Here is an 18021-nt window from a genome sequence, read left to right as displayed (position 1 = left end):
GAGGAGAAATTCGTTGGAAAATAAGTAAATTATGAAGATTTCGTTTTTGTTTATTCATACAATAATATAAATATATAAATAGTTATGTATTTCAAACTATTTGAACATATTTTGGTTTTGATTTTGATGAATCTGGATCATCAGTATCAGATCTTGATTTATCAGATCGTGTATTCTGGTCGGGGTTTCTGTAAGTGTTTTTAGTAATATAAGAAACAGTTGCTCTTGGAAAAAGTAAAGCTGCCGTGTTGAAGTCCATTACCTCTGCTTTGCTTTTACTATCTATAGTATTTAAACATAAATTATTGTTTTTATCTTTTGTAATTCCAGTAAAAACTTTTCCTTTTCCCTTTCCAGGAGAATGAAACAGTTTGTATGAGAATGGATCTGTTTTTTGACATCTCTCGTCGAGATCTTTGTCCTCTACTACTAGAACAGAATAAGGATAATTTTGAACTTCGAAAACTGTTGTGTATTTATCTTGTGTATCTGTTGCTCGCCTTGTCTTTTCATATTCAACGATTGCTTGCTTTGCATTTAACAAGTGGATGATTGGTTCCCATGTATTTTCTGACATTTCGTATCCTTTCCATTTAACGTGATACTTTAAAGTACCATTTTCCATCTTTGAACCAAGAACACGCTCTACTTCGTAAGAAGCCTCTAAAACTCCTTCACTCTCTTCTTCACTCATTTTTTGTAAAGTTTTCAAAATTCATCTTAAATTGATACTTTTGCAAGCAATTTTTTTATATGTTTATATATCTTTTTTCAATATCTCTTGTCTATCCGATGTATAGCTACACGGAAGACAGTGTTTTTGATAAAGGCATAACAGAAGGTAAAGTCGAAATCAAACAAATCCTTAATAATTACGATGAAGTCAGCGAAAATCAGCCTCCTATCTATTCAGCACGTGGCAAACAAGTATTGGGCTTCGTTACACCATGGAATAAAGATGGTTATCGTCTTGCCGAGGAGTTCGGCCAAAAATTCACAATTATTGTACCTACTTGGTTCTTTGCTGAGATCGATGACAAGAAATTGGTTATCAAAGGTACAGATGCTGTCGAAACAAACTGGTTAAAATCAATGAAACAAAAGCATCCAAAAACCTTAATCGCTCCACGCTTAATTTTCCAGATTCAGCCACAAATTTTCTACCAAGCCAACAAGCAAATCTTCCAGGAGTTCAGACAGCAAATGGCTACCATTATTGAGTCATATAATTTGGATGCAATCTTTTTAGAAGTTCCTCAGTACGTAATGCATCCACAAACATGCCAATTTGTTCCAGCTCTTATCAAAGAAATCAGAGTTGCTTTTGGACGCAAGAAAGGCAAAGTTTTCTGTGAAATGCCAGTAATTTTCAGAGGATACACAGATTTAGTTCAAAAACACTTAAAACGTATCTCCGACCAAGCAGATTTAGTTTACATGTCAGCATACGAAATCCCAGGCACCACAGCGATTTGTCCAAAGAATGCGATCACAGAGATCATTGATTGGCTCAAGACAGTTGGAATTCCACGTAAGAAATTCATGGTTGGCCTTCCTTTCTTCGGAATGGACTTCGGAGGCTCAAATAATGCACCAACTTACGTTGAAGGAATGAAATTCATCCAAACACTCAATGAATCAAAGGTTTCGCCAAAATATCTCCAGGTTTATGATGAAACAGCATATTTCTACAGCAGATCTAAGTCTTCTCATCAAATGTTCTATCCATCACTTCAAGATCTCGACGTCAGAATGAAATTGATTGATAAAGAGAATATTGCTGGCTTTGGAATTTGGGAACTCGCTCAGGGATTACCTTATTTCTTTGATCTCCTCTAAACATATTAAAAGGAAATTGTTTTTCCTTTTATTAAATTTGTCTATTTTGAACTTTTTTTAAGAGTGCTCTTACCAATTTTCTGACACGCTCTCGATTTTTTTGACAAAAGTGAAGCAAAACTTTGTTGTTTTGCAGATCTGATATAATATTATGACTTGGTATTGCACACCCATATAAAATAGTAAATAGAAAAAGAATAAATGTGTTTATTTTGGAGTGAAATCGCAAGTTAACTTACATAAATTGAGAAAATGTCAGAATGCGGTAAATCCTTCCTTAAAAACAAGTACCACGAAAAGCGTTAATAAGGCATCGACTGTGCAGTGTTAAACTTTGTGGCCTTTCATTGTTCCATTTCGGAGTGCTCTAATAGATATAGAGAATAACATATCAAGATCATTAAATATACAGTTTAATTTGTAATAGAATTAAATGTTCTACTGTATCAAGTAATTGAACTTCCTTTCAAAAAGTGAAAAATCAAGTTATTATATAGTATTATCAGCTGTTCGCCGATATAAGTTGAAAAACAAAATAATATTTTATAACAAAAAAAAATATATTCTATTGGAGTTTTTTGATCTGATCTTGAAGGCTACTAATGCATTGAAGCATTTCTACACATCTTGGCGAGTTCTTGAAATCGAAATTAGCATTTGAAAGTCTTTTTGTAATAATCGCTTGTCTTAATGGTATAAATGTATCACGAAGTTGAGTTAAATTATCTGTTAAAGTTGCATTTTGCATTTTAAGGCATTGGTCCTTTTGATTTAATGAGATTATTTCTGATTTGGACTCTTCAAGGGAATTCTCAACTTTTTGGATTTCATTTTGTAGATCCAATGATTCTAGAGTTAGATCTGCTGCATTAGAATTAGGATCTAATGCTAAATTTCGAGCTCTTCTTGCAATTACACTTGGTTCATTAACAAATTTAACTGTTTGATGTTCAATAGTGACTTTTGGATTCTCCTGCATTTTTATGACTTGGTTTTTCATGTCTTCTAGTTCAGCCAAGTTAATTGGAATGACTTTATTGGGACTTGGACTTTGTTTTGGCTTATCTGATATTTCTGACTTAGTATCTAATGATGGTAAGTCTCTGGATTTGATTTGTTTAGATGATTTATTTGAAAATGGAGAAACTTCGGTTGAATCGTATTCATCTTCACTATCAAAATTCAATGTGACTTCTGCTTCTTTAAAATCTGATTCTGAGAGCTGTTCGATCTTTCCAAATGATTCAATTCCAGAATCTTCTTCATACTCATAAGTTGACTCTTCAGCTACATCAGGTAGGATGGTACTCATCTCCTTAATAAGTTTTTCAACTGTATCAACGTTAACTGGAGCGTTAATTTCGAATAAACTTTCTGGCCAAATTAATTCTTGAGAAACTTTCTTCTTCCTACGGGAAAAAGAACTTGTAAAGCTAATGTCATCACTTTTGAAGCTTGATGGAGATCCGAGATTTGATTGAGAGTTATTTCCGAAATCAAGGTCAAAACCGGAATATTCATTATCACCAATGGATATATTTAAGTTCCTTTCGACCGGGTATATTGGAGATCTAGGTGAATTTGATTCAATAATTTGAACATCTTCATCTTCTTCGAGTGGCATTTGTATTTCACGAGATTTTATGGGAGTCTCTGGTTTCTGAATGATATTATTGGTTTGTTTTGGTTGTTTATTTGGTTTTGGAGTATTAAATTCAAATTTCAAATTAGGAAACATTTTTCTCCTTGTTTCTGGGTCGAGTTGAGCCAAATCACCTCTATATAAGTTATTTTCTGGTCTTTGTTCAAGCATCTGAGAATTAAATTCATCTGTTTTTTCTCCACCGTGAAAAATGCTTTCGTTCAAGCGTAAATTGGAAAATGTTGTTCCATTCGCTATATGGAATATTCTAAACAGTTCAGTATTTGAAATCAAAGGTGAAGATTCTATAATGTTGCAAACCCATGAAGTTCTCGTATTAATTAGAGAATCTGCAATTAGTCTAATATAAGGCGAAACCTTACATGCTGTTTCTAAGGTTTTTTGATTCAATTTTGGAGATTTTTTGAGAAATAGCAGCATTTTCAGGTTAGGCGATAAGTCTAGGATATCTGATTCCCTAACAAGAGTTTCTGCTTTTGGTAAAATTACGAGTTCTATAAAATTATTGCTGCCAATTCGAGCAACGAATACAGATTTATCTATGTTCTTAATATTACTAAGCGAAACATCAATCAAATCTAATGCCTGATCAAGGTTACTCGTAGAGAATAATTCATATGAGTTATTATTGTATTTTTGATTCAAATAATCGTAAACATTCTTATCATAGTAGCTTGCCATACTGATAGATACTGGTGAAATAAAGAATTGATAAAAATTGCAAAAAAACGATATAATCGTATTTTTCAACTCTTGAAATGGAGGTAAACTATATGATGAGTATAGCAAGAATATCCTATGAGATCCATCAATCTTGATAGATGCAAATAACTCGTCATAGTTGTTGTAAATTGAATCTAATGAGTATGCTTTTTTAAAGCCTGACTGTGCTCCTGTGTCTTCCAATATGAGAATATTGTCTTGTACATATATTTTTGTTTTCATATTGGACCAATGTTCTTGTTTTGGAGCTATGAATGCATAAGCATTCATACAACAGCTTCTCTAAATTCAAAAGGAAACATAAATTGGATACAACTATCTGATTTAATTGTAATTATTAATAGATTATTCATGAAATACAAAAAACAAATTTTTTGATCAACATTTTAATTTCTTATCATCTTTCCAACTCGTTAAGGCATTAATCTTCGTAGTCCCTAAATGTATTAAATTGAAATAAAATTTGATATATTGTAAACAAAAAAATAATATTCGCATTTTATTTAATACAATATTAACTATTATATGAAAGTCAGGATCGAACTCGATGGTGTATTAGGAACGCATGTTGCCAAATCTCCAATTGAATTTGATCTTGGTCTAATTCTTCTATGAGAAGACCTTGGAGTTTCGGGCGTTGGCGGTTTCACCGGACAAGATGAGCTAGAATTATTAATAGAAAATGAGGGGTTAGATGCCGTTCTAGCTATGACTAATTGCTTATTCCTTGGAGAATGAGATGTACCATGCTGTGGTCTCTGAACACCATTTAGAGGAACTATTGGATAAGTAAGGAGTTCATCAGCCGTTGGGCGCTGAGATGGATTCTGATTCATACACATCATTATGATATTACGAACGTTATTTGAAACATTACATGGAATACTAAAATTACCAGATGTAATTTGTTTCATTATTTGAACAAGATTAGTTGTTCTCCACGGCAACTTTCCTGTAGCTGCCATATAAAGCATAACGCCAAGAGACCAAATATCGGCCTGAGCAGCGTTATAAGGTTCCCTTTTGATGCATTCCGGTGGAGCAAATGCAAGGGAACCACAAAAAGTAGTTCTTAATTTTGTGTTATCATCTGTAGATAAACCGAAATCGACAATCTTTATATTGCATTCTTGGTCAATTAATATATTATCCGGTTTTAAGTCACGATGACCAACGTGCAATTTGTGCATATAAGCTAGTGCAGAAAATATTTGCCGAAAAATTAACTGCAGCAATCTGTCTGATAGTAAATTATTCTTTTCTAAAAATTTTGTAAGTGTAACCCCTGGACAAAATTCTTGAAAAAGATAATAATAACATTCATCTTCCATAAGATCATGGTATCGAACAATATTCTTGTGGGCGAGAGAAGAAATAATCGCGACTTCTCGTCTAAAAAACTCAAAGTCTTCAGCAGTTTCTAATGATGATTTTTCTAAAATTTTAACGCAAAGTTTTTTATTAGTGATAGTGTTGATTGCTGTGTGTACTCGGCTTGTCGCGCCGCGACCAATTTCATTTTGGATCAAATAAACTCCCAATCGCGAATCTTTCATTCTGAAGACTGATAAGAAAAAGTTTTACAAAAAATTGAAAATTTTTAAATAGATGTAGATATATGTGATGAACATTTTATGCACATTTTATTTTTAAATGTATTGAAAAAATTGTTAACCATTAAAATCAAACTAGTTATTTGCGAAAAATATGAAAACAAATGTCAGAATTGACATTGTGTTTTGGGTCATTATTGAAAATTGAAAATTGAGAAAAATTGAAAACGTAAGGTGAACCAAAGTAAACAATTATAGATATAGTATATCTCTTTTTATTACATCATGTTTGAATAATTTACACGCAATTTTGAATTTATTTATGAAAATGATACTTTCTGTATGAGATATATTTTTAAATCACTAATTTGAAATTATTCAAAATTTAAGATTAAAGGCGGATAAGATTTATATGTTGAGTATATATTGATATTTTATGCGCCATTAAAAATTCAATCATTGTTGTGGTATCCTTTTATTAATATTCAAAAGTTCTTAATTTTGAAAGTAATATCAAAATATCTGAAAAGAAAAAGTTTCAAATTTAATATGTAGTATTGTTTATTTATTTTGAAGAATATTGAAAAAAATTCCAACCACGAAAATAATTTACTGGTTCATTTATTTAATTTCGACTATATCCTGTTTGTCGTCAATGATTTTTATAAAATGAAATATTTATCCAAACTCATTTCGGTTATCCAATCAAAAATTGAATTTCAATTTGTTTCCATTTAATAATTATCTGAAAGATTTTATGAAAAATTAGTTTTTATATGATTATTAGCACTTAAATGATCTTGTTCTACTTTAATTTTCGATGTTTGGACCTATCCGATCGAGATGAGTGTTCACAGAACTGAGTTAAAATTTTATGTTCTGCTTTTGCCTGTTACTTCTTTATTCAAATAATATGCAAATTAGCCGTAAATGAAATGATGAAAAATTCAAATATAGAACATAATCGGTCAAAATTATATCGAAATGCTATATTTACTTAAACAACATAATTTTAAAAGAAATTTAGTATCAAACTCAAAAAAAAATCTGATTTTTTTCGGATGAAATGTATTTACCGGAGTTTATACTTTAGATACATAAGTTTAACCTGATCTAAATATATTATATATCTGTTTTTATTCAAATCATCATTTTTAAAAAACCCCAATATAAAATACAATAGACCTCTCCACTAACTAGATTCGTGAGGCCAAATTAAATGTGAGGGATAATCTGATGCGAACTTCTTTATCAAAATATCATATTCTTAAAATGAATGATAACGTAAGATATCGATTTGCCAACCAGCAGTACATTAACTCCAGATATAATCCTGCATTTGTTGGTAAAAAAACTAAAGCGAGATACTATGTATGGATGATCTCCAGCTTCGCCATGATTATTTTCATTGGAATAATTTCCGGATTCATAGAAAGATGCAGAAATTCATTCGTCTTTTCGAGTTACAGCTTTAAATCCACGATTTTATTCTTCCTTGCCTTTATTATTTCGAGTTTTATTGCTTTGCGTCGATCAAAAGAGCATAAAGATCATATTTACATCCATATTTGGAGAGAGCAAAAATTTCTTGCGATTGTTATACTTCTTTTAGGGCTTTGTTCGTTATCATTATTTACTTATTCAATTTATCCTGCTTATGAAGAAGCATCTATAGTATTCTTATGTTTAGGTGCTATATTTTTGACAAATATTGGATGTATTATTTTATACGACTAGATTTTATTTAAATTTCAAGATTTTTATCCATTGATATTAAAATCTCTTCTATCTTGTATTAGATTAATTGTGTCCTATCATAATTTTGACACTAAAATTACTCTATTTCTTATAATTCTATTTATTACACATAGCCTGATAAATATTTATTTCAATGATTGTACGAGTTATGTGGAAACCACGGTCTATACCAGATAATTATATATAAAAGAATTCAAATCTAGATGATAAATTTTTACTAACTATTTAGAATCGATTCAAATTGAGAGGAAAAAATTGAAAATATTTCTATCTAGCACTGTTATGACTAATGTTTATCTATGATTTGATGTTATTATTTTCAAACAACATATTCTTTATGAATTGTTGTTTAGGAAACACGTAAGAAAGTGGAGATGATAAACCATATATATTTATTTTATTTGGCATAGATACCATATTTGGATTTGAATCTTCTAGCATACAATTTGAATTTGAATTTTTTTCTAAATGGAAATGAATACAATCAAGAATGAAAACTTTATTTTTGTTTATTTTGAATGCTAATTATAGAATGTAATAAACTCTTATTAGAATATTAAATTTCAGACATTTCAAAACTAAACAATTGTCTAGTTTTATTTTAATAACAGTTTATTATTCGTAGTTTTTAATGATTTTAAAGTAAGATTTTTGCCTAAAGATCAAAAATTTTGTGAGAAATGCATTTGAAATTGGCAAATTTTCTTAAAATCTTTTAAAAATACACTAAAAACATAAGTATCTTAAGAATTTATACCTTTTGGTACAAATAATTTTTGAAATAAAAGGATTTTGATATCAAATTTAGTAAATTGTTAGTCATTGATATGTTATTTTGTGAATTACACGGAATTTTATGCATGTTTAGCCGAATCATAACAATAATAAGGTTCCAATCATCACCTGGTCTCAGAATTTTTCTCAAATTATAAACATTTTTATTTATTTTTTCAATCAATTTCATAGAGACTATTCAATAAATCGAATTAAGATAATCATTAATGGGGAGAAGCTTCCTAAACTTTTTAATCCCATAAATATGGTCATTATCTGGAATAAAGAGTTAAGCGTCATATGTCACTTTTTGTACTAAGGAAACATCGACTTTATGCGTTATGACTTTTCGATGAGGAAACAAGTGTTCACGTATTATAAACTTCCTTATCCCAATAAACCGGCCCTAAACATAATTAATTTTAAGCATTATAATGGTCTCTTTTCTATGATAACCAAATCAATTTGGTTATCATAGAAAAGCACCAAAAACTAGAATAGGAATCGGCAATATGGAATTATGAAACAACTAGGATAAAATGGATATGGGACATTCATGAATGCATTCACTTTTTTCAAGACTTTTTAATGAATTTCAAATTCCTCAGATTATTTTCAATAGATTTTCCGTACCATATCATTTTTATTAGACAAAGCTATCTTTTCGATGAAATTTTTGCAAAAATACTCTGTTTTGAAAAAGATTTATGTAAATTTTTTGATAAAAGTGTCTTGAATGATTATCATTGATAATACCATTCCAATTGAATGCTGTTTTCGGCTGCTTTTATAAAAATTTGATCATATTGTACTCATATTTTTTTTTGTATTTTGGTCAAAAACTAAGCTAACATCAGCTGTATATTTGCATAAGCCATTAATAAGCTTTGGTATAGGTTATACTGAGTTTAGACGATCATACAATTTAGACTTTTTTCATTTAATTTAGTCTAACAAAGAGTGATTATCTTACTATTTGATTCATAAATATATAGGAAATAATAGTTTTATACCTTAATATGATAAAATTTTATAAAATTTTCCCTTCTCCTTTGGCAATATTAGTCATTAATAGATATATTTAACATGATGGTTCTAAATATATGAATAGATAAAATTTTCCTTTCAATTTTACGAACCAAATTTATTACCATATCCTAAATTTTTTCTATGTTTATAGACCTTTGGAACTTTGTATGAAGTCTAAATATACATGTAGAGTATTCAAACAAAACAAATATCAAAATCTAAACCTTTGAATTACCTTCAATGCTTAACCGAATTACTAGATCTTATATATATGTGTGTACTAATACCTTTTGATGCATAAAAAACTCCAAAAGAGTTTCATTTTTAAAATAGTCGATATCAATTCAAAAAATTGAAACTATACCGTCAACTGTCAATTTTTCAATAGTTCGTTTTTTTAAATGTAATTGCTTTTTTTATATGCATTAATCATTTGATAGTAGTGGGATCAAATTACATATCTTAAAAATGTATTCCGAGTGGAAAAAAAATCAATAGAATTGACCACAGATATCTGTTTAATCCAAAAATATTATTAGAATCATATTTAATAAAAATGCTATGCTTTTAGAAATAAACGGAAGAATAAACGCACTGTTTCAAACCGTCAAAATTGAATTTGTGTCAAATATCTTGAATTTACAATTTTAGCTATTTAGATAATTAGAGAAGCATTTGATCAATTTTTGTGTTAAACAACTATTTTTCGAATTTCTGAGATATGAAAATTAATTCACTAACTTCTTAAAAACATGAATTGAATGAAAACTCTTAGAAGAAATGTTCATATCACTTTCATTAATGGAGTACAAGGATGATTCCGAGTTCTTGGATGATATCCAGAAGTCCAAAACCCGATCCAAGGAAATCGTGAGAATGCAAATGCACTTAGCTTATCTTGATGAATCAGAGCCCGCAAGTGAAGATGAAAATCAAGCACCAGCTAATGCCGAAGAATTTAAAGTTGTCAGAAAGTTTAGCTTACAAAAATTCCTTGAGGCACACCCAATCTTAAATGTCAAAGACCTTTGTAACTTTTCTTTGGATCAACTCTTGTATTTAGTTGATGTTGTTCGCGAGCATGAGTTTTCATCCAGACGCGGTCGGAAAAACGGTTGTGATCCATTAGATGCGTTATTCCTAACATTAACTTACTATTGCACTTATCTTCCATTGCAAAAAATGTCAGGAATTGTTAGTTTGAAACAGAGTTACCTCAGCAAAATCATTAACAAAACAACAAACAGGATGTTCCCAATTTTCATTGCTGAATTCATTCCAAAACAATATTCTCCCTGTGACAAGGAGTTCGATAACTTTCCAACATGTGTTGCTGCAGTTGATAGCTCTACTATTCCTTTTACCGTTCCTCTTGATCTTGCTGAGCGTAAAAGTTCATGGGATGCTAAAAACCATTGCAATGGTATGAAGGTTCAAGTTCTTGTTAATCCTTTAGGACAGGTAATTCACATGAATACAAGTTTTTTAGCTTCAGTTCACGATAAGAAAGTATTTGATTTATCAGGAGCTTCAGATTTTTTACATGTCCAACGTGGAGTTGAATCTGTTGCATTAGGACTTCTTGCAGATAGAGGTTACATCGGTATTCAGAAATACCATCCAACAGCCGTCATTATGCAAAGAGGTGATGACGAAGAAGTTACAAAACGCAATAATGCGATTGCACATGATCGCCAAATTGTCGAACGCCGCTTTGCACGCGATAAAAGTAATTGGAGTGTCTTGGCAATAGGATATCGTGGTGAAAAAGGCAATCTTCCACTTATTGTTCAAGGATTGTTTGCTTTAGATAACTATCACATCGATTCCACACCTCTCAGTGAGAAGGATAACTGCGATTTTCCTTGCACTCCAAAAGATGAAAAAGAAGCTGCAGCAACACCAGAACCAAATGGTTCAGGAAGCCCAATGCCAAAGCCAAGATGTGTTCCAAAAGATCTTTATCTCCAAACTCCAGAAACTCCAATGAAGATTCCATCTCCACTAGCTGGATATGAAAAGATTGATAAGATACTTGTTAAAAGAACACAAAATGCAATCTACAACATCGAAACAAAAATGTCAATTCCAGGATTACATAATGAGGGAGCTACCTGCCATGTCAATGCCGTTTTGCAAGTTTTGTTCTACGTAAATACTTTCAGAAAAGATGTAATGGAGCATTTGGGAGATGTCGAATATACGCCAGTGAAAGCACTTGCCGAAATTTATGATCAGATGTTGCACTACCGCCACAAGGAATACACAATTTCATGCTCACAATTCATCACAACACTCGGCAAGCAATACTTCCAGCAGCAAGATGCCGATGACACATTTCAAAAGATTGTACATGATGTTACGGAATCAGCAAACAAACCAGATATTGCCGTTACATTCCAATATCAAACTGAGACTCCTGATGAAAGCTTCTATTCGGTTTCGCTTCACATTCCTCTTGGTGCAGCAGGTATTGATCAAGGAATTAAACAAATGTGCACAGATGATTCTCATATCAATGAAATCTCAACATTCCTCTGGGTCGACGTTCAGAGGAATTGGTCTGATCCAAATGTCTTCTTTGACAAATTTGAGATCAAGAAGAACTACAAAACTCAACTCAGTGATGGAACGTATGTATTTAAGATACATTCCATTATTGCTTATCATCAAGGTCATTTCGTTGCCTTCGTCAACAAAGGAAGAGTTTGGTTCATGCTCGACGATGAAATTACTTACATTGTTCCTGATGGTTTGATCAAAGGTCTTCAAGGTGGAGATGTTGGCAGCGATTTGTGGTCATATCTTGGTGGTGTCAAATGGCTTGCAAAATGTGTCATCTATCGCAAACACAAGTTCTATGGAGCTGGTGATGATGATGATTGAAAACAGTTTAATTTTTTTTAATCTTATTATAAGGGATAATTCTCTAAATATATGATTTTTTCTTAAGTTAGTGAATATTTTTCTTGTGTGCTTTTACTTATTTAAGTATTTAGTATTATTACTTAAAAATTTTGAACATTTATTTTATAATATTGAGATTTAAAATAAACTATTGCTCGATCTAAGGGTTTCGTTTTGCTAAAATTGTCACTTTTATAGCATATTTGTTTTTGGATGTTTTGCGAAACCAAAAAAAAAACTATGATATACAATGTGTGTGTAAAGAAAATACTTTATTTACTAGTTAAAAAATCATTTGGTATTGATCAAGTTATTTTTTCTGGATAAGATATTATATGGATAATTGGATAGAAAATACAATTATATAATCTTGTACCTGGTTTAATTAAGCTAATTGTCATCAGAAACTTGTAATTTTTATGAATTTCAGATTTTCTTTTCATTACTGCTTTTCTTAATAGGTCAAGTTCTTATTTACGTTATAAAGTATGATATTTACAAATATCAAGTTATCATGTTTTTTGAGAAATTATGAGAAACAAACAAAAATGAAAAAGATAGGAATAGCAATGAATAGTGATGTGGGTATAGAAAATGTAAGAGATATGAATGCAAAGCAATCAGTATTTAGGATATTGACCATAGATTTCGAAAAAAAATGCTGCATATTGAGCGAAAACTATGATTATATTATAAGGCTGTCATTTAAAGCATAATGAAACTATTCCCTTTTCATTTTAATCGAATAAGATAGTAAAGATTTTTGAATTAGCTAGAAACTGATGAGATGTTTTCACAAATCAGATTTTTAATCTCTATAATGCATAATTCACTCAATATCTCAATTTTGATATTGCGAGATATTTTTGCTATCGGTTTCGCAATTTTGACACAATAGCAAGAGGGTTCTATAAGCATTATTATCAACGTAGAATCTGAATATCATATCAGAAAATGTCGCAAATCTGACATTTACCCGATCAAATAGCAAAAATAATTGAATACTTTTCGCAAAAACTTTAAAAATCGATAAAAATATGAAATATAGATATTAAAGAGACTTTTTATATAATATTCATAAAGATTTTCCAAAAATATGATACCGCAAAATTAAAAAAGTGACGTCTTGAGTGGAGTCAAAGGTCGAAATTGCTAGCTAAATGTTTTTTTAGCGAAATTGCGTATTGTACGTTTTTTTCGCAAAACGAAACCCTTACTCGATCGTATCTTTATTTGCTCTTTTAATAAAAAATCTAACTTACTATTGATTAGATATTGATTTAAAAAAAATAATATAATAGCATAATAAAATTTCTTTATTTCCCCGTACAAAGATATAGCCGTAACAAGACATTAACGTTTGGAAAGTAAATTTGAAAAAAAGTATTATATTATAAAGAAGTTACAAATTTTTAGAATATTTTTGTAAAATAAGAGCAAAAAGTAGAATGCAAACTCTTCGGTACTAAACCTGCCATTAAATTGAATAAATAATAGATTTGTAAAATTTTGTTGTAATTCTTGTATCAGTCTTGCCTTGAGTATGAGTTTGAGTCTACCTTGTTTCCATATTGCCTATTCCTGTTTTAACGCGGCTATTCCTATTCCAGTTTTTGGTGCTTTTCTATGATAACCAAATTGATTTGGTTATCATAGAAAAGAGACCATAATGCTTAAAATTAATTATGTTTAGGGCCGGTTTATTGGGATAAGGAAGTTTATACGTGAAACTTGTTTCCTCATCGAAAAGTCATAACGCATAAAGTCGATGTTTCCTTAGTACAAAAAGTGACATATGACGCTTAACTCTTTATTCCAGATAATGACCATATTTATGGGATTAAAAAGTTTAGGAAGCTTCTCCCCAATATACTAAAATATCACTACCATAATGACATTTTTGATGTTAAGGAAATAATTAAACAGCTCTGAAAAGTCGATTAATTTATTTTGCCTTTTCAAATGCTAGCGGAGGAAAAATTAAGGAACAGTAAATATTAATATATTCTATATCAATAATACATATAACAATGTTTTCATATTGCTTGCTTTCAATTTTTCATTTTCAATGCTCATTCGGTCATTAACTCAAATAAATATTAGAGCGCGAAATTTTGTTTTCAATGTCATCCATATATAACATAAATCATAATACGCTATATATTGATTATGTTATCCAATCTCAAAAACTCAAAAGAAAAATTGAGTGTGGGACAAACTATCCAGTGTCACTTTTTTATTAACCTTATTTTAAAAAATTAATAAAATAATAATAAAAAATTATTTGAATCTTTTACATTAATTGTTTCTTTTTTAAAAGTACCTTTAAAGTACAATAAACAAGATTTGAATCTATTGATCCTTGTTGCAAACTTGAATATATTGCTTCAAGCATTTTCAAACATTCGACTTTTTTGTTTTCCAATATTTGTTCATGGTCATTAGCTTTTCGTAATATACGAACAACTTTATCACTATTGATTAAATGAACTTTAAATTTAATCAATAATGCTGGAACAACCGTTGTGTATAATTCAACAACAAAATCGTCTAATCGAATATTCCTTCTCTCTGGGAAATAAGAATGCTTGAGAACTTTGAAATGTGACTCACTGACGTTATTAGTCGCGTCACCTCCGTTGCGATAGCGCTTATTCCAACGATCTAAATGATGCCTCCATTGCCTATCGAAGTACTTTTGGGCTTTCGGTTCAGTGGAAAGAATTTCAAGAATTCGATCATAAACTGCATCTAGGTCTGCAGCTTCTTCTTGAGTGAGGTGCTCTGGAACTTCTTCACTTGTTTCAAACGTTTCTTCTTCTGGAATAAATTCAGAATCGTTTGGATCATCAGAAGATTCTCGTGGTAAAAAGATTTGAGAAGGTTGAAATTCATTTTCGATGAATTCTTCTTCATATTGTTCCTCTTCTTCAATTTCTTCTGCTTGAAGTAAGTGAGATTGAGCTGGTTCCTCTCTAGGATTTTCTTCTTCTTGGTTCTGTTCTTCCTCGGGAGATTCTTCTTTAGTATCGAATACTAATAATTTCATTAGATTATAAAATTCTTCAAAATTGTCTCGTGATTTAAACTTATCCGCTTTTCTTAATATGGCGCGAAGGACATGCACGCCACACCAAAGAATATGACAGTTTGGAATACCTCGCTCAATTGCCTCGGCTATTTGTGGGGCGCAGTCCATACTTATCATCTCGGGTTCTCTATTAATATATTGAAAATAACGACAAACACAATATTGAATATTTTCGCTTGTGTCAGGAGAAATAAAGAAATACAAAAAAGGAAAAACAATAGTATGTTCTGTTTTTCCTGTGAGTGCATATAATGGAATGTTAGCCCTTAGAAGTTTATACGTTGAATCGATGTGAAACGTAGAAATTTGGTGACCAAGGGCCTTCGCTTCGAAAGGTGCATATAAAAAAACTAGTTTTCCCGGCTCAGAGATAAATTCAATTAAATCTTCTGGACAACTTTCTTGAACAGATTCGACAAAGATAGCTAAAGAAACTTTTTCATCCGAACTAAAGCGTTTGGAAACAATTTCAGCTCTTTGAGCAAATTTACGTAATGCATCTGGACCTTGTGCAAATATTGAAAGTAACTCTTCGTCTGTATATGAAATATTTAAGTCTTGGAAACACTTAAGTTGAGCTGTAGCATGATTCATATTGTTTTCAAAGTAATGTTTAAGATAATTTCTGACAAATAATGAGGATATTGTTTTTGTTGATTTCGGAGGTGCAGAATGATCATGAGAGTCAGAGTGGATTAGTAGTTCATATTTATCTTGATCTATTATCCGGACTTTGAATTTAGCTTGACATTGTGGATACTTACATTTGTATTCGATCGTGGAGTATTCTTTCCTGCATTTTTGAGAGTAGCCCATGCTAGCTTTTATCTCTTCTTGGATACCAAACTGGAGGAGCTCCATAGTGTTGAATATCACGGGCTCCATACAACAAATTGAATAAGGTATTTCAAAATTTGAAGGAAATGGTCCATCATTGAATGTAGTGGCCGGGAATTGAATGACATACAGATAGTTTGAGGAAATTTGTTATAAATTATAATATAATTGAAGAATTAATTATCAAAACAAGTCTAAGAGCCATTAGTCAGATTTTCCCGAAATGCAAGGTTAAGATTTTAGCAGCGACTAACTTTGAGTGTACATATATAATTGTTATACTGAGTACTTTCTATCTGTGTTACTTATTTGAGTCTAAGAGCCATTAGTCAGATTTTCCCGAAATGCAAGGTTAAGATTTTAGCAGCGACTAACTTTGAGTGTACATATATAATTGTTATACTGAGTACTTTCTATCTGTGTTACTTATTTGAGTCTAAGAGCCATTAGTCAGATTTTCCCGAAATGCAAGGTTAAGATTTTAGCAGCGACTAACTTTGAGTGTACATATATAATTGTTATACTGAGTACTTTCTATCTGTGTTACTTATTTGAGTCTAAGAGCCATTAGTCAGATTTTCCCGAAATGCAAGGTTAAGATTTTAGCAGCGACTAACTTTGAGTGTACATATATAATTGTTATACTGAGTACTTTCTATCTGTGTTACTTATTTGAGTCTAAGAGTCATTTCTACCATAGAACTAGATATTGTCTCTCATTAAATATATATAACTGTAAACTGCTTAATTCATTTATCTATTTAGATAAAATTATATTTATATAAGAGTTCATGTTATTATTTCATCTTTATTATTTTTTTTATTCCTTTGAAAAGTGACACTGGATAGTTTGTCCCTTTCTCAGAAAAATTGAATGACCTCAAATAAAATATTTTCATAGCGTATAAGGTCATCACATCAATAACATTTGTTATTTATCAAATGCTGATTCTAATTATCTAAAAATCATGATGAGCCAGATTTCAATTCAAATTTACAGTAAACAAAAAAATTTAATAAAATGATTGATTTTCAACAACGCGTGGTCTACATTAGACTAGAAAAATTCGATTTAGGCAATTTCAATGTAGACTATGGATCCAAGATCGTGGCCAGCGTTGGAACAAAATCATCATTGTTGCGAAATGCAAAAGCATTTGATTCAATGGAAAAGTACCCTCAGAAAGTTTGGGAAGTCCGTTATCATAACCAAAATACAACCTCGTTCATATTCTCCTTAGCTAAGAAACGTATCTTTGGCGGAGATATCCCGATTGGTGAGGTTGAACTCAAAATCTCAAATTTTGAGGTTAACACAGTTGCTAAATGCGATTGCAAGCTTAAGAACATCGCAAATAGAAGACTTAATGCAACAGCCACACTTTCCGTTCATGTTTGTGAAAATGGTGCTGCATCATTTAATGCCCCAGAAGGCAATGTAATGCCATGTTCTTATGTTTCTCGCAACTCTTTCTTGTAAACTATATATCCCTGTAATCGATATTTTTTTTTTCAAATCAGATGAAACAAAGAATATGTTTCGCTTTTGTGAAAGAAAATAATATATCCCAAAAGTACTGTTAATTTAACAGATTATTTTTGTAATTTTGGTTACGATTCCATTAGATTTTAATCTTTTCAACAGAATTTTCATTAAAGAATAGTCTGTCTTTTTATGAACCAAGTATTTGTGCCTCAATACAAGGTTACATAGAGATCAAATCAAAGTCAAATATTTTTGCGAATTGAAGTTTCATCTCAGAGATTTATATAGTAATATCGAAGTAGATGGTTTACCCTGACTCCTGTAAATTCCTAAAAAATAGACGTTTAAAATTTTATAAAAT

At 30.8% G+C, this 18021-nt stretch overlaps 7 protein-coding genes across 7 annotated transcripts, besides 1 other annotated feature; 3 read left to right on the top strand and 4 right to left on the bottom strand.

Annotated features, from left to right (window-relative positions):
• Positions 1 to 23: 23 nt before the first annotated feature.
• TVAGG3_0420720 (methylated histone binding) lies at positions 24 to 706 on the bottom strand (the record flags this gene model as incomplete). Its single annotated transcript, XM_001324434.1, has 1 exon — positions 92 to 694. One exon carries the CDS (start codon positions 692 to 694, stop codon positions 92 to 94), a length of 603 nt encoding a protein of 200 aa, XP_001324469.1.
• Positions 707 to 731: 25 nt separating this feature from the next.
• On the top strand, positions 732 to 1869 carry TVAGG3_0420710 (chitinase protein; the record flags this gene model as incomplete). Its single annotated transcript, XM_001324433.1, has 1 exon — positions 754 to 1839. The coding sequence occupies one exon, from the start codon at positions 754 to 756 to the stop codon at positions 1837 to 1839; it is 1086 nt and encodes a 361-aa protein (XP_001324468.1).
• Positions 1870 to 2404: 535 nt separating this feature from the next.
• TVAGG3_0420700 (uncharacterized protein) lies at positions 2405 to 4495 on the bottom strand (the record flags this gene model as incomplete). The annotated part of the gene is made up of 1 exon (XM_001324432.1): positions 2405 to 4495. One exon carries the CDS (start codon positions 4493 to 4495, stop codon positions 2405 to 2407), a length of 2091 nt encoding a protein of 696 aa, XP_001324467.1.
• A 251-nt stretch (positions 4496 to 4746) lies between these two features.
• Positions 4747 to 5781, bottom strand: TVAGG3_0420690 (protein serine/threonine kinase protein; the record flags this gene model as incomplete). The annotated part of the gene is made up of 1 exon (XM_001324431.1): positions 4747 to 5781. One exon carries the CDS (start codon positions 5779 to 5781, stop codon positions 4747 to 4749), a length of 1035 nt encoding a protein of 344 aa, XP_001324466.1.
• A 4359-nt stretch (positions 5782 to 10140) lies between these two features.
• On the top strand, positions 10141 to 12225 carry TVAGG3_0420680 (ZGC:162945 family; the record flags this gene model as incomplete). The annotated part of the gene is made up of 1 exon (XM_051233416.1): positions 10141 to 12225. One exon carries the CDS (start codon positions 10141 to 10143, stop codon positions 12223 to 12225), a length of 2085 nt encoding a protein of 694 aa, XP_051103146.1.
• Positions 12226 to 14450: 2225 nt separating this feature from the next.
• Positions 14451 to 17037: a mobile genetic element.
• Positions 14540 to 16198, bottom strand: TVAGG3_0420670 (MULE transposase domain-containing protein; the record flags this gene model as incomplete). Its single annotated transcript, XM_001324427.1, has 1 exon — positions 14540 to 16198. The coding sequence occupies one exon, from the start codon at positions 16196 to 16198 to the stop codon at positions 14540 to 14542; it is 1659 nt and encodes a 552-aa protein (XP_001324462.1).
• A 141-nt stretch (positions 17038 to 17178) lies between the features above and the next one.
• On the top strand, positions 17179 to 17731 carry TVAGG3_0420650 (uncharacterized protein; the record flags this gene model as incomplete). Its single annotated transcript, XM_001324426.1, has 1 exon — positions 17196 to 17654. One exon carries the CDS (start codon positions 17196 to 17198, stop codon positions 17652 to 17654), a length of 459 nt encoding a protein of 152 aa, XP_001324461.1.
• Between the last annotated feature and the right edge of the window lie 290 nt (positions 17732 to 18021).

The sequence above is a fragment of the Trichomonas vaginalis genome, chromosome V (assembly GCF_026262505.1).
Source record: "Trichomonas vaginalis G3 chromosome V, whole genome shotgun sequence".
Classification (NCBI taxonomy): Eukaryota; Parabasalia; order Trichomonadida; family Trichomonadidae; genus Trichomonas; species Trichomonas vaginalis.
The sequence above is the reverse complement of the archived record's forward strand: the minus strand, read 5'-3'. Positions and strand labels throughout refer to the sequence as shown.